Source organism: Carlito syrichta, unplaced genomic scaffold, assembly GCF_000164805.1.
Source record: "Carlito syrichta isolate Samal-C Ts95f unplaced genomic scaffold, Tarsius_syrichta-2.0.1 Scaffold315840, whole genome shotgun sequence".
NCBI classification, from domain to species: Eukaryota; Metazoa; Chordata; class Mammalia; order Primates; family Tarsiidae; genus Carlito; species Carlito syrichta.
The window spans coordinates 60,117-76,596 of NW_007259936.1; the positions used below are offsets into that span (position 1 = coordinate 60,117).

At 40.9% G+C, this 16,480-nt stretch overlaps 1 protein-coding gene across 1 annotated transcript in view; it reads left to right on the plus strand.

Moving 5' to 3' along the window:
- The window catches only part of ARSH (arylsulfatase family member H), a 17,912-nt gene extending 1,633 nt beyond the window's left edge, over positions 1 to 16,279 (plus strand). Inside the window, exons 2-9 of the mRNA XM_008073431.1 lie at positions 1,377 to 1,498; positions 2,218 to 2,343; positions 3,446 to 3,869; positions 6,292 to 6,428; positions 8,284 to 8,418; positions 12,973 to 13,135; positions 13,900 to 14,021; positions 15,912 to 16,279. Coding sequence (XP_008071622.1) covers positions 1,377 to 1,498; positions 2,218 to 2,343; positions 3,446 to 3,869; positions 6,292 to 6,428; positions 8,284 to 8,418; positions 12,973 to 13,135; positions 13,900 to 14,021; positions 15,912 to 16,279 — 1,597 coding nt within the window. The remainder of the gene's footprint in view (positions 1 to 1,376; positions 1,499 to 2,217; positions 2,344 to 3,445; positions 3,870 to 6,291; positions 6,429 to 8,283; positions 8,419 to 12,972; positions 13,136 to 13,899; positions 14,022 to 15,911) is intronic.
- The last annotated feature ends 201 nt before the right edge of the window (positions 16,280 to 16,480 follow it).

Here is a 16,480-nt window from a genome sequence, read left to right on the forward strand (position 1 = left end):
AAAAAAAAATACTTTAACTCTATAGGTATTTAAATATATTTTTTAGGCCAGGTGTGGTGGCTCACACCTGTCTTTCCAGCACTTTGGGAGGCTGAGGCAGAAGAATCTCTTAAACTCGGGGGATTAAGAGCAGCCTGGGCAACATGGCGAGACCTCATCTCTACAAAAAAGCTAAAAAATTAGCCAGATGTGGTGGCATGCACCTGTAGTTCCAGCTACTCAGGAGGCTGAGGAGGGGAAATTGTCTGATCCCAGAAAGTCTGTGGTGATCTGTGATTGTGCCACTGCACTCCAGCCTGGGTGACAGAGTGAGACCCTGACTCAAAAAAACTAATTTTGCAGTATTTTGAAGACCTAAATATGACAAACAAAATGGGAAATGAATTAAAACCCAAGCTATAACAATTTCTTATTAAACCCCAAGATATAAGAATTTCTTGTATTTTACTATTTTAATATTACTATTACTATTTATTGTACTTTATTACAAGAACTACATTAAAATTTTACTTAATACATTAAAAATTTAATACAAAAATAGATTTACATTTTACTTATACATTAAAATTTTACTGTAAGAAACACATTAACATTTTACTTAATATATTACCATTTTACTATAATAAATACATTAACATTTTACTGAATACGATTTTACTTTAGTAAATTCATTAACATTTTGCTTAATATATTAAAAGTTTACTCTAGCAAATACATTAACATTTTACTTAATACATTGCAATTTTACTTTAGTAAATTCACTGACATTTAAATACATTAAAATTTTGCTATAAGAAATATACTAATATTTAACTTAACACATTAACATTTTATTGTAAGAGATACATTAACATTCAACATAATACACTAAAATATTTACTTAATGTTATTCCTTAAATTTAAGACTACTATAAGAACTAGCTGACTGACTTTTCCACTGAGATGTACGTGAATTCCAATTCCTGAGACTTGTATTTGTTTGTAATAGTTTTACCTGAAGATATACTATCTTATATTCCTGTTTATTTCTAGCCATCATTGCCTCCAAGCAGGTAGACAGACTGAGTTACTAAAAAGATGAATTTTGGGTATACTGAAAACAGAGGCATCTCCACCCAAAACAGAGTGGCTTTGAAGCTTGGTCATTGTGCTTGGATTAAGAAACTTGCCTGCTAAATTCATTTTCTTTTCTTTTTGTTTTGTTTTTGAGTCAAGGTCTCACTCTGTCGCTCAGGCTGAAGTGCAGTGGCACACTCACGGCCACCACAGCCTCGACCTCCTGGGCTCCAGCAATTCTCCCTCCTCAGACACCCAAAGTGCTGGGATGACAGGCATGAACCACTGCATCCAGCCCTAAACTCTTTTTCTGTCTGCAGCACACCTCACATTGACCGTCTGGCAAGTGAGGGGGTGAGGCTCACTCAGCACCTGGCGGCTGCCTCCGTGTGTACCCCAAGCCGGGCCGCCTTCCTGACTGGCCGGTACCCCATCAGATCAGGTGGGTTAAAAAAAAAAAGGTCCCAACAGTTTCTGGACATACTTACACAGAAAAATTTGCCCATTGTTAATTTAAAATGTAAGTGGAACTGAGTGTCCCATATTTAATCTGGCAACCCTAATTCTAAGGAAATATTGGCATTGAACAAGCAGAAAGGCCAAGCGTGGTGACTCGTGTCTGTCATCCCAGCACTTTGGGAAACCAGAGTGGGAGGATCACTTGAAACCAGGAGTGTGAAAAGAACCTCAGCAACATAGCAAGATCCCACCTCTACAAAAAGTTTTAAAAATTAGCCAGTGCAGTGGTGTGCACCTATAATCCCAGCACTTTGGGAGGCCGAGGTGGGAGGATCATTTGAGCCCAGGAGTTCAGGACCAACGTGAACAACATAGTGAGATCCCATTTCTACAAAAAAAAAATACAAAAATTAGCCAGGCGTGGTGGCACATGCCTGTAGTCCCAGCTACTTGGGAGACTGAGATGGGAGGATTGCTTGAGCCCAGGTGTTGGAGGCTGCGGTGAGTCATCATTGTGCCACTGCTGCACTCCAGCCTGACAGAGTAAGACCCTGGTTTCCCTCCAAATGGAAGAAAAAAGTCAGAAAGGCAAGAAAAAACTTGGGGAAAAATGGCTTTTCAGAAGAGCATCCTGGGATGAGTGCTGGGATAGCCCATACTGTCCTTAAAAGGAACTTAATTCTTTGACCTTTGTGCCTTTAGGGATGGCATCTGCCTATAACCTGAACCGTGCCCTCCCCTGGCTTGGTGGGTCAGGTGGTCTCCCTCCCAATGAGACGACGTTTGCCAAACTACTTCAGCATCGTGGCTACCGCACAGGACTCATAGGTATGGCCTCGTGGAAACATGACCTTATCTAATTCCTTCCACTGTGACTGGGATCATGGGCTGTACTTGGTGGCAAACATGCCAGGTGACTTCTCTTTGAGATGAGACGCTTGAAGAAGGAACTTGTCACATGATACATACAGCTTTCAACATCAAGAATGTGATGGTGGTCGGGCGTGGTGGCTCACACCTGTCATCCCAGCACTCTGGGAGGCCAAGGCAGGGAGGATCACTTGAGCCCTAGAATTTGAGTAGTTGGGTCTACAGACATGTACCAAGATGTCTGGCTAATTGTTTCAAACACATTTTTGTAGAAATGGAGTCCTGCTATGTTGCCCAAGTGCCATGTTGCCCAGTCTGATCTCAAACTCCTGGCCTCAAGCAATCCTCCCACAACAGCCTCTGAAGTAGCTGGGACTACAGGCGTGAGCCACCACACTTGACTATTTTTTTTTAATTTTTCTATAGAGACAAGGTCTTGCTATGTTGCCCAGGCTGGTCTCAAACTCCTGGCCTCAAATGATCCTCCTGCCTCAGCTTCCCAAGTGCTGGGACTATAGGCATCAACCACTGCACCCAACTGGTTTTCTTTTCTTTTCTTTTCTTTTCTTTGAGTCAGTCTCACTCTGTTGCCCAGGCTGGAGTGCAGTGGCATACTCACGGCCACCCCAACATCGACCAGCTGGGCTCCGGCGATTCTTCCACCCCAGTCTTCCAAGTAGCTGGAACTACAGGCACGCACTACTGTGTCCGGCTAATTTTTTGGTTTATTGTAGAGATGAGGTCTCGCCCAGTTGCCTGGGCTGTTCTTGAACCTGTGGGCTCAGGTGATCCCCTCACCTCAGTCTCCCAGAGTGCTGGGATGATAGGTTTGGCCCATCATTTTCATTTTTGTAAAAATGAGATCTCACTTATACTGTCCAGGCTGCTCTCAAACTCCTAGCCTCAAGCAATCCTCCCACCTCAGCCTCCCAAAGTGCTGGGATTACAGGCGTGAGCCACCACTTCTGACGTGTATTTAACTTTCACAGAGGAAAGTCCGCATTCTGGACAACAGCCTGATCCTGAATGCTGCCACTCTGTGACCTTATTTTTCCTCCAGGGAAATGGCACCTGGGTCTGAGCTGCGCCTCTCGGGATGACCACTGCTTCCACCCACTCAACCACGGCTTCGATGACTTCTACGGGATGCCTTTCGGCCTCCTCAGTGACTGTCAGCCATCCAGGACCTCAGAGCTGCATCGCTGGATCCAGATCAAGCTGTGGGTCTCCACAGTGGTCCTGGGCCTTGTCCCCCTCCTGCTCCTTGTCCTCAAGTTCACCCACCGAATCCCCGTGCCCTGGAAGGTCATCCTCCCTCTCTCCCTCCTCGTCCTCCTGTTTTTCACATCCTGGTACTCAAGTTATGGATTCACTCGGCGCTGGAACTGTGTCCTTATGAGAAATCATGAAATCATCCAGCAGCCCATGAGAGAGGAGAGGACGGCCTCCCTCTTGTTAAAGGAAGCCCTCGCCTTCATCGAAAGGTATTTTGTCATTTCCTGCCTGGTTTCCTGCATGGGAAAATTATTTTTATTTCATAGTAGGTGACTATATCTTAATTTTAGTTGGCTGGGTGTGGCAGCTCATGCTTGGAATCTCAGTGTTTTGGGAGACTGAGGTGGGAGGATCACTTGAGACCAGGAATTCAAGAGCAGTCTGGGCAACATAGCAAGAACCTGTCTCTATCAAAAAAAAAATAATCAAAAAAATTAGCAGAGTGTGGTGGTATACTTTGGAGGCTGAGGTGGGAGGATCATCAGAGCCCAGGAGTTGGCGACTACAGTGAACTATGATTGTGCCACTGTAATCTAGCTTGAGCCACATAACGTGACCCTGTCTCAAAAAAAAAAAAAAAATTAGCCAGCCATGGTGGCGTGTGCCTGTAGTCCCAGCTACTCAGGAGCCTGAGTCAGGAGGATCACTTGAGTCCAGGAGCTTGAGACTACAATGAGCTATGATCATGCCACTGCACTCCAGCCTGGGTGACAGAGTGAGACCCTATCAAAAATTTTAAAATTATGCAGTATTTATGATATATTTGAATCTCTCCTTAGTCAGAATAAAATAGTTCAAATTCCTGCAAATTTTGAATGCTGACAATGCAAGGAAACATATTTTGCTCACTTTCTTTTTAAAAAAAAAACTGGAATTACCGTATTTGAATCTATATGACTTCAATGCAGTTTAGTATTTAAACTGAGTTCTTAGAGTGGATTTTTATTTAACTTTGCCTCTGGCACAGGTGGAAGAAGACTTCTCTGTTGGTGAACTATTGGGAAATAGCTCTGTATCTATAGACATCTAGTTTCAAGTTCTTTTGTTCTTTGTTGTTTTGTTGTTATTGTTGGGGTCTCACTCTGTTGCCCAGGCTGCAGGCCTTAGTGTCTCCCAAGAAAACATTTGGGAAAGAAAAGAAGATACCAAGATGATAAGAGAGTGAAAACTATATTGAACTTTTAAAAATTCATTTTTTGTTTTTGTCATATTAGAGATAGAGTCTTGCTAGGTTGCCCAGGCTGGCTTTAAACTCCTGAGCTCAAATAATCCTCCCACCTCGGCCTCCTGAGTAGTTGGGACTACAGACGTGCACCACCACACCCAGCTAATTTTATTTTTTGTACAGATGGAGTCTTGCTATGTTGGCCAGGCTGATCTCAAACTCCTGGGCTAAGACAATCCTCCTGTCTCAGCCTCCCAAGTAGCAGGGATTACAGGCATGCACCACCATGCCTGGCTAATGTTTCTTTTCTTTGCTTTTCTTTTCTTTTTGGTAGAGATAGAGTCTTGCTATGTGGGCCAGGCTGATATTGAACTCCTGGACTCAGGCAATCCTCCTGCCATGGCCTCCCAAAGTCCTGGGATTTCAGGTGTAAGCCACTGTGCCCGGCCTCCCTCCCTGTTGTTTAATTCAGGTTGTAAAATGTATAGAGGCCAAGGTTTAGAATGGCTATGTATGACACTAAAATGCAGGACACTAACTCATTCAGGATGTAAGTGAGGGGAATTAATCTCTCTCTGGGGGTTGGCAGGCTGATATACAGTGAGGTTATCAACTCCTCAGCTCTTTCTCTCTTGCTCTCTGCTATCCCTCATGATCAGTCTCATGGCCAAAAGTAGATGCCAAAGCTCCAGTCATCATACTTCTGTTCCAGGCAGCTTGAAGAAGTTGGAGGAGGGAATGAAGAACGTTTTCAGCAAATGGCATCATATGTTTTTAGTTGTGTGTCCTACTCTCCTTTGGTTGGTGATTATTCCTATAAACACTCCTAGATTTTTAAAAAGTTTGGAAAGTGTATTATGTGTTCGGTTCAATACTGGTGCTTGTGTTACTGAAAAACACAAGGAAAATAAAGAATAAAGAGCATTAAATACTGGATGCAGTACATATGTCTTGGTGATTAGATACAATTCTTCCAGGGCTGGACATGGTGTCTCATGCCTGGAATCCCAGCATTCTGGGAGGCCAAGGTGGGAGGATTGCTTGAGGCCAGGAGTTTGAGACCAGCCTGAGGCACAAAGTGAGACCTCATTTCTATTGAAGGAAGGAAGGAAGGAAAGAGGAAAGGAAGGAAAATAGAGGAAAAAAATTAGTGCACCTGTCATCCCAGTTACTTGGGAGGCTGAGGCAAAAGGATTGCCTGAGTCCAGGACGTAGAGGCTGTTGTGAACTGTAATCATGCCACTACACTTCAGCTTGGGTGACAGAGTGAGATTCCAACTCAGAAAAGAAAAAGGAAAAAATTGTCACACTTGTAGTCCCAGCTACTCGGGAGGCCAAAGCAGGAGGATCACTTGAGCCCAGGAAGTCAAGGCTGTGGAGACAGAGTGAGATACTGACTCAGAAATAAACAAATAAGGAGATGCCTTTATTTCAGTGGGTAATTCTGCTGACTTTATACCTTTTAGGCATAAGCGGAGACCCTTTCTCCTTCTTTTTTCCTTCCTGCATGTGCACACGCCTCTCATCACGAGAGAGAAGTTTGTTGGGCACAGTAAATACGGATTATATGGTGATAATGTGGAAGAAATGGATTGGATGGTGGGTGAGTATTCAGTGATGCAGCTGTAAGTACCTGATGCATAAGCTACAGAAACACATATTTATATTAATTGTCTCAAATATGCTGGGCGCGGTGGCTCATGCCTGTCATCCCAGCACTGTGGGAGGTGGGAGGATTGCTTGAGCCCAGGCGTTTGGGACCAGCCTAGGCAACATAGTGAGCTCTTATCTCTACAAAAAAAAAACAAAAGAAAATTAGCCAGCAGTGGTAACATGTGCCTATAGTCCCAGCTACTTTAAACCCGAGGTGGAATCTGCGGTGAGCCGTGATCACCGCAGACAGAGTGAGATCCCAACTCAAATAAATAAATAAATAAATCACAAATCATTTTTATTTGTAGTAGTATAGTCAGATCTAATATGAACTGACAATTTGCATAAAATTTTTCCCTTCCCAGAAAGCCTTTACAATCTTTTCTCTTATAAACCTTGGGCTTTAAAAAATAAATAAATCTTAGGATTTACTTACAACGTTTCTAAAAAAAACGGTCAATGTAGTTTGTAAAACAAATTATCTTTAAGCAACTGCTGAACACAAAGATCAGTGATTTTGCATATAAACAGATTTTTCTGTGCAATTAGTTCAATTTATTTATCATTAAAAAAATTTTAGATTCATGAGCATACACATGCATATTTGTTATATGTACATGTTGTGGAATGGTAGGGATTGGGTCTCAGGTGGCCCATTCCCCAGATAGGGAACATTGTGCCCCATCAGTAACTTCACGACCTTAACCCTCTTCCCCCTTCCCCATTATGGGTGTCCCCAGTGTCTATTATTTCCATCTTTGTGCTTGTTTAGCTCCCGCATGAGTGAGAACATGTGATGTTTGGTTTTCTGTTCCTGAGTCCTTTCACTTCGGACAATGATCTCCAGCTACATGCATGTTGCCACAAAGGACATGAGCTCATTCTTTTTTGTGGAGTAGCTATACTACATTTTAAAAAATCTTTGAATGGGACAAGATTGTACCATAGAGATGATCCACTGGACATCAGGAATTCATTGTGACTTTGAGCCCGGCATGGTGTTATCTATGAACTGGCAAATGCCCCACGGGAATCAGAAATAAAATCGATATTGTTAGAAATGTTGCAAGATCAGCTCTCTACTTATTTTTTTCAAGAATCCTTTTGTCTTCTTAAGGGATTGTCTACACACTAAATAAGATAATGATAAATTATGCCTTTTAGTATATAATGTAATATTATGCATTACTATGTATTTGTGGGAAATATGCACTATATATTTCTATATTATACAACATATAATAAATATATAATTCATAAGCATAAGTATATAAATTATATATTATTGCATTATATATACAATGCATATTCTATAATGCCTTCTATTTAATGCCTTATAATATATGACATATATTATATTATTGTATGATATATTGCATGTGATATACTCTAAACACTGCATCACATACAGTATACATAGAATAGTATACATTATAGCACTGTGCAATAGTTATTAATTATACAACATTGTCTATGCATATACTATGTATTCTATGGTTAATAATAACATACAGTGCTTTCTATTTCTATTTAATGCCTTATAATGTATGATATATCATATACTATATTATTGTGTGATATACTCCATATGATATACTCTATACACTATGTTGCAGTTCATATACAATAGTATACATTGTAGCATCATTCAATAGTTATTAATTATACAGCATTATTCGACACATGACAAAACAACACTTGAGTCATAATGTCCTCTGCCATAAACGCATAATAGCAGATATGTGATGAGGTCACAATGACTCTCCCTGAGTGGTAAAAGTCTCTGTGTTTCTGGCTCCCCACAGGTAAAATCCTCGAGGCCTTGGACCGGGAGCATCTGGCCAACCAGACCCTGGTGTACTTCACCTCCGACAATGGGGGCCGGCTGGAGTCCCAAGACAGGGCGGCCCAGCTGGGAGGCTGGAATGGACCCTATAGAGGTGATTTGATGCCTGTCGGTGCAAAACCAGCAGAGTCCACTGGCTTTGGGTTTGCTTGAATCCGTTGGCCTTGCTATTGGGATGTTTTTGTGAGTTAAGCTCTTAATAAGGATGAGAAAATGCTGCAGATTCTGGGGCCGTTTCCAAGAGCATCAGATGAAAATGTCTGAAACAATGGCAGCATCATGAAGGAGAGTGAATACCTGGGATCTCAGTGACCATCATTATGGGTCTCTCAGCCTGGACACAGTTAGCATTTGCAAGTGTCCTTGGAGAGCAGTATCCATACTCGCAAACCATTGGATGTATGGATGGACAGACAGACAGATGGACAGACGGACAGATGGATAGGTAGATGATAAATGGATGGATAGATAGATGATATAGATAGATAGATAGATAGATAGATAGATAGATAGATGAAGATAGAGAAAGATGGATGGATGGATGAATGGATGAATGAACAGATGGATAGATGATATATAAATAGATCTATAGAGAGATGATAGGTAGATAGACAGACAGATAGGTAATAGAGATAGATGGTAGATAGATAAGTAGATGGGTGGATAGATGATAGATTGGTAGATAGATGGGTGATGGGTGATTGATGGAAATATAGATGACTAATAGAAAGATGATAGGTAGATAGATGATAGATAGGATGGATAGATGATAGATAGATAATAGATGATAGGTAAACACATAAGCGATATATGATACATAGATGATAGGCAGATAGATAGAGATGGTAGATGGACATAGATGGGTGGGCGAATGATAGGTAGATAGATGATAGACAGATGCATAGATAATAGAAAATAGAGATTTATAGATGAAAGGTAGAAAGATAATAGGTAGATAGATGATAGATAGATACTCAATAGATGGTATGCAGGTAGGTAGATGTATAAACATGATAGATAAATGATAGGTTGATAAATAAATAGGTAGATAGATGCATAGATAGATACATACATAGATGGATAGATAATAGATATTGAGATAGATAGATGGTAGATAGATGATAGACTGATATGATATGTGATAGATACATATTGAGATAGATAGGTGATAAATAGATTGATAGACACCAGACAGATCTCTTGGGCTACAAGAGTGTTTCTCAGCCTCAGCACCACTACATCAGGGGCTTATGACTCTGGAGTGGGTGTCCCACATACTCTGGGGTGTTGAGCTGCGTCCCTGGGCCCCACCCACCAAATGCCAGGAGCACCCGCTCCAAGGTAGTGACATCCAGAAATGACTCCTGTCCTTGGTCAGTATCCCCTGGGGGCAAAGTCATTTTCGGGTGAGAACCACACCTCTAGAATAATCCTCGCTGGGATACTCAGATTCAGGTTTTAAATTAAATAAAATCCATCACCTTATCACTGTGTATCATGGAGGGTTACACTACTCAGAAAGAGAGCTCTCCGTGTAGGGAGAGCTCTCCGTGTAGGTGCCTGCCTCCTCAGGGTAAGTGAATTCTTCCAAGTCATTTTCACTTACTGCATGCTGGGAGTGAATACAAGAACTCCACTGAGCCTGCTTCTAAGCCCTGGTGAAGACAGCAGAAAGAATATTTTTTAAAAGCATTTGGTGCTTTGCTGTTCCCCTCCTGACCCCTAACCAAGTCAAAAAATCTAGAAGGATTTGAAAGTTGTTGTCATGATAAAAATCAGAATGCTTGGACTTCCTTATATTTAAACAAGTGTGTGTGTATTTTATATATATAAATATATTTGTATGTGTGTAAGTAAATTCGCTATGTATGTATATTCACTATATCCTTTATATATATTTAACTCTATATATTCACTATATATATTTACAATATGAAATCCAATATGCACATATATATAATATTTTTGCTATTTAGGAGTGTTTTTTTAATTTTTATTTTAAAGATGTGGGATGCAATTCAGGGTTAGGTATACAAATGGTCATTGTACAGAAAAGTTTGGGCCTCACTTTGGTCTCCACTTCACCTGGTTTGAGATCAGGTACCCTTATTAATGAAGTGTGTCAGTATGTACATATATTTATATAGATAATATTTATCTATATATTTAAAATGTCATCTATATGAATACTATATATTTATATACTATATAATACTATATATCATAAAATAAATCTATATAAAATAAATTATATTATACATAAATGCATATATAATATTATAAATATATTATATACAAACATAATATATAAAATAAAATCATATAAAAATAAATTTACATATAATTTATAAACATATATTATAATAATATTATATAATATATTATAAAATGAATTATATAATATGATATAACATATATCATATATAGTCATATAATATATTAAACAAATATATAAATATTTATATATGAAATCTGTATATTCATATATATCATAGATAAATATTTATATATATAAATATATAAATATTATATAAGTATAAATACTCATATAATATTCATAAATATGCATATAAAATATGAAATATAACTATGTATCTTTATATATAAAACAAAGATATATTTTATATATAAATATTTATATATGTTTATATTTGTGTATATATTTACACAAATGCATAGGATTATATCTATGAATCTATCGAATTTAACATACTGGATTATATTTTGTGAGTTGCTAGATGGTAAGCTCCTAAAAGCATTCCCCTTCTCTGACTGGCTAGGTCAACCTGGTTGAGACATAACTTTGTTAATAAGCAAACACTAAATTGGTGCCAGAACTAGAAGACAGCATAAGTAAAAAGCTGACTCACTGCCCATGTGCCCCCCAATAAGATGTGATTACTATAATCAGGGTGATTATAACAGATGCAACTATTATGCACCATTATAGTAATTGTTATAATTACTTGCTTGGGTGAGTGTGTGTGTGTAAACCCACATTCTAAAAAGCTCAAGCCACCCTACAAAGTCACTGGAAAAATTGTGGTGACTAGGTCTCACCTCTGGGGACAGGCTGCCACCTCTATAATGTGCCTCTTATGAGCAGATGAATACATTGAGTTGATAAATTTAGACATCCTGGGTAACACTATCGATTTGGTTCTACTTATGTCTCACCAAGACGCAGTTCATCAAATAAGCTGAAGAAGATGCCTGAGTGTCTTTATGGTTGTTGGTTGATAGTCAACATAAAAAAAAGAAATACTTTTGCTTCAGGGAGTTTGTCACATTTTTGTTATAATAAAATGTGAGAACCTGGGTTGGCTTCAGATCCAAATTAGACCATTAGTGGTCCTACAGGGAATTTTGTCCCAATTTTAAATAGAGAAACCAGATCTTGTGTTTTCTTTGTGATTTGTGCTGCCTGTCAGACCAATAAAAAACAAAAGGCATTCAGGGAACATTTCATATGGGAAGAGATTTTTCCCCTAAAGACGCTCTTTTTTTTTTTAAGGAATCTATATGGTTTTAACTGTGACATTTGACACAGGGCCATTTTTTCTTTTCTTCCTTTTTTTCTTTTCTTTTCTTTTTTATTTTTTTTTGGGGGGGGAATCTCACTCTGTCACCCAGGCTGGAGTGCAGTGGCACAATCACAACTCACTGCAGCCTCAACCTCCTGGCTAAGGTGATCCTCCTGCCTCAGCCCCCTAGGTAACTGGTATTACAGGCACATGCCACCACACCTGACTCATTTTTGTACTCTTTTTTTTTTTTTGTAGAGACAAGTTCTCACTATGTTACCCAAGCTGGTCTTGAACTCCTGATCTCAAGCTATCCTCCTGCCTCAGCCTCCCAAAGTGCTGAGATTACAGGCATGAGCCACTGCGTCTGGCTCCATTTTTTAATTCTGCAACGAACACCTTGATCTCACAACACAGGCTAGGGCATGTGTTTTGGGTTCTGAAATATCCAAAAGACCTTTGTCTAAAAGTGATCTCAGCAATTTTTCTACATCTGTATCCCTACTCGCCTGTCTGTTTTCCTAGATAAGAAATCACCAGGCAAATTAGGTGGGCGTGGTGATGCATGCCTGTAGTCCCAGCTACTTGGGAAGTTGAGGTAGGGCGATCACTTGGCTGCAGTGAACCATGATCATGCCACTGCACTCCAGCCTGGCTGACAGAGTGAAACCCAGTCTCAAAAAAAAAAAAAAATACCAGGTAAAGTCAAAATTCCTTAGCGTGTCCTTTCCAGGGTCACTATAACCCAGATAAAACTTATTTTTCTAGTCCTACTTTGGACCCCAAACAAGGGGTTCCTCTTTTCAAGCCCGATCTAATTCCACTAAGGACTAAATGTCCTCTTTCTCTCCCATAATATTAAAAGTTTGCAGCATTAATTAGTACATATTATACACCGTCTTAAGAGAGCACTTGTTTTTATTTATTATGATTGAATGTTACACTTGCACAGTGAAAGCTGGCAAAGAATGTTTTCAACTTCTAGAAGGCAAGAATGATACCTCATGGTTATTTTGTATCTCTCCGTGAATATAACACGTGTTACAAGTAGATTTAATGCTCGTTTCAGTAGACAGTGATATGGGCGGGTTTAACTTATCCTTGGTTGTCATCTTTGGTTTCAGGAGGCAGAGGGATGGGAGGATGGGAAGGAGGTATCCGTGTCCCAGGAATATTCCGGTGGCCAACTGTCCTGGAGGCTGGAAAAGTGATCGATGACCCTACGAGCCTCATGGACATTTTTCCAACACTGTCTTATATCGGTGGAGGGATATTGCCCCAGGACAGGTATGGAAGCAGTGCTTTTTCCTAGTCTAGAAAGATATATGTGGATGTATGTGGATATACTAGATAATTGTGTGTGTGTGTGTGTGTGTGTGTGTGTGTGTGTGTGTGTGTGCAGTATTTTACTTAATTATCAGTATTCTGCTCTTAAGGGCGGGGCACAGTGGCTCACGCCTATAATCCCAGCACTTTGGGAGGCTGAGGTGAGAAGATTGCTTCAGCCCAGCCTGGGCAACACAGCAAGACTCTGTCTTTAAAAAAAAATTATCCAGGTGTGGTGGTGCATGCCTGTAATCTCAGCTACTCAGGAGGCTGAGTTGGGAGGATCACTTGAGCCCGGGAGATGGAGGTTGCAGTGAGTTATGATCGCACCCATGGCACTCCATTCTGAGTGACAGAGTGAGATTCTGTCGCTAAAACAACAAAACCCAAACAAACCAAAATATTCTGCCCATAAGACCAGATGACTTTCTCTTTCTTGCAGTTTGGTGGAATATTTTGCTTTCTCCTCTTAGAATATATCTTAACACCCTCCTTTATATTATTCTGGTGCATGCTTAAATCTGGGTGTTTTTATGGGTGGGATCACTTATTGTCGTATTCTTCACAGTGTCTGGACAGAGGTGTCCAGCCTCCTCTCTTCTCCTCTTCCTCGTCTTCCTCCTCTTCCTCTTCTTCCTCTTCTTCCACCTCCTCCTCCTGCTATAAAATGTGAAAAGTAAGTCATGCCTTCTCCCAACCTCCTGCATGTCCCCTTGTTTCCCAAGAGTGATTGATGGCCAGAACCTGATGCCACTGCTGGAAGGGAAGGTGACCCACTCTGACCGCGAGTTCCTCTTCCACTACTGCGGGGTCCATCTGCACGCTGTCCGGTGGCACCAGAAGGACTGTGAGTATGAAGACGCACACGTGTGGACACACGGTCAGGGCCCAGTGTCTGTCTCCTCCTTCTCTTGGAGGAAGCTGCCCCACACACGTGTGTCATCCAGTAGGATGCTTCCTCCTCCCCAGGAAAGTCACTTGAGCAGAGGGCACACTGCAATGGGATTCTGAAGAAACGTGTGTGTGTGTGTGTGTGTGTGTGTGTGTGTGTGTGTGTGTGCATATGCACACCATGGCCACCCAGGAGAGAGGCAGCCGAATGTTGGCACAGGCAGGTCAAAGTCATCAAAACATGATGGTAACTTTTAGACTAATAAATGCTACATCTAATGCTTTTAGAGTAATAAATACTACACCTAATAATTTTAGAATAATAAATTCTCTGTGTATTGCTTTTAGTAATTAATACTATATTGTTTTCATAGGAATAAATGTCATGCTTAATACTTTTATAGTAATACATTTTATGTTTATTTCTTTTATAGCCATATGTACTATGTTGATTGCTTTTATAGCAATACACACCACGCTGATAATTTTTATAGCAATATGTACCACTTTGATCACCTTTCAAGTAATCATACTCTTATTGCCAGAAGGGTGTACGTCTCGCCTCGCAGGCATGGGGAAGCGCCAGGGTTTACTCAGGACAGAAGAAGGTGGCAGCAGGGCCCCAGCTACAGTCTGCATTGGGGTTTCTGAGGGAAAGGTGTGGCAGGGCAGGGTGAACAACTCAAGATCAACTGGTTTGAAAAATTATGGCAGGTATGGGGCCCAGGGACTGTGCCTGGTTCCTGGGGCGGGGTCAATTTAGGTCAAAGGAAGACGTGGCTTAGGATGTGAGTGTCAGATGGGGGAGGTGGTTGGCTGCATAGGGCAGCAAACTCTTGAGCGAGTTTGGACCGTTTGGGGAATTAGCTAATCCGGGAGAGGCAGTCTCTCCCCAGATCTAAAAAGTCCCATCCAGCCATCCAGATGTCAAAACAATAGGATACAGAAAATTGAGAAAGCATGATTAAGGTGTGTGTGTGTGTGTGTGTGTGTGTGTGTGTGTGTGTGTGTGTGTGTGTGTGTGTGTGTAAGTTTGTATATAGGCATGCATGAGAGAGAGCAAAGAGGAAGAGGGGAGAGAGAAACAGAGAGAGGAAGAGAGACAGAGAGAGAAATAGAGAAAGAGACAGAGGGTGACAGAGAAAGAGAGAGAAAAAGAGACAGAGGAGAGGGAAAGAGAGAAAAAGAAATAGAAAGAAGGAGAGACAGAGAAAGAAAGAGTTGAGGAAATGCTGCTGTTACTTTGTAATTTTGTGCAAAGAAAATATCATCAATCATTAGGAAAAGCGTTTGATAAATATATTTTTAATGAAAAGAGTTTTAAGACCACCACAGGCAGGGCTCAGTGGCTCAGCCTATAATCCCAGAACTTTGGGAGGCCGAGGTGAGTGGATTGCCTGAGTCCACGGATTCGAGACCAGCCTGGGCAACTTGGTGAGACCTCATTTCTACAATAAATAAAAAATTAGCCATGTGTAGTAGCGTGCGCCTATAGTTCCAAGTACCTGGAAGGCTGAGGCAGAAGGATCGCTGGAGCCCAGCAGATTGAGGCTACAGCGACTGGGAGCGTGCCACTGCACTCCGGGTCTGAGCAAGAGAGTGAGACTCCAACTCAAAAAAAAAAAAAAAAAAGACCACCACAAAGGTGGTATCACAATAAAGTTCTGGGGGTTGGGGGGAGAATTGTTGTTGTTTTGCTTGTTTTTGCTTTTGTTTGTTTATTGTTTCTTTGTTTTTATTTTTGTTTGCTTTTGTGTTTGTTTTATTCTTTGCTTTTGTTTGTTTCTTTGTTTTTGGGGGTTTGTTTTTCTGTTTTATTTCTTTCTCTCTCTCTTTTTTTTTTGAGGTGCAACTGTGTGGAAGGCTCATTACGTGACTCCCAAATTCCACCCAGAGGGAGCAGGCGCCTGTTATGGAAATAGTATGTGTCCATGCTCTGGGGATGTGACCCACCATGACCCGCCCCTCCTATTTGACGTCTCAAGGGACCCCTCAGAGGCCATACCACTGAACCCTGACAACGAGGCATTATTCGACTCTGTGGTCAAAAACATTGAGGCAGCCATTAAAGAGCATCGCGGGACACTGACGCCTGTCCCACAGCAACTCTCCGCGTTCAACACTATTTGGAAGCCGTGGCTGCAGCCGTGTTGTGGGACCTTCCCCTTTTGTGGGTGTGACAAGGAAGACGACATCCTTCCTGCTGCTCCCTGAGTGACTGGGTCTGCTTGTTATCAACCACACACGAACTTACTGCTGTGAGGGTCACAGGAGCAACACTTACCTGATGCACTCATCCATTTGGGATTTTTAAAAAACTGATAGACTCCATTGTTTCATCCTCAGAACAGCTATTTTCTTTTTTTTTTAATTAAAAAAAATTAATGCAGAGACAGGGTCTTGCCCTGTTGCCCA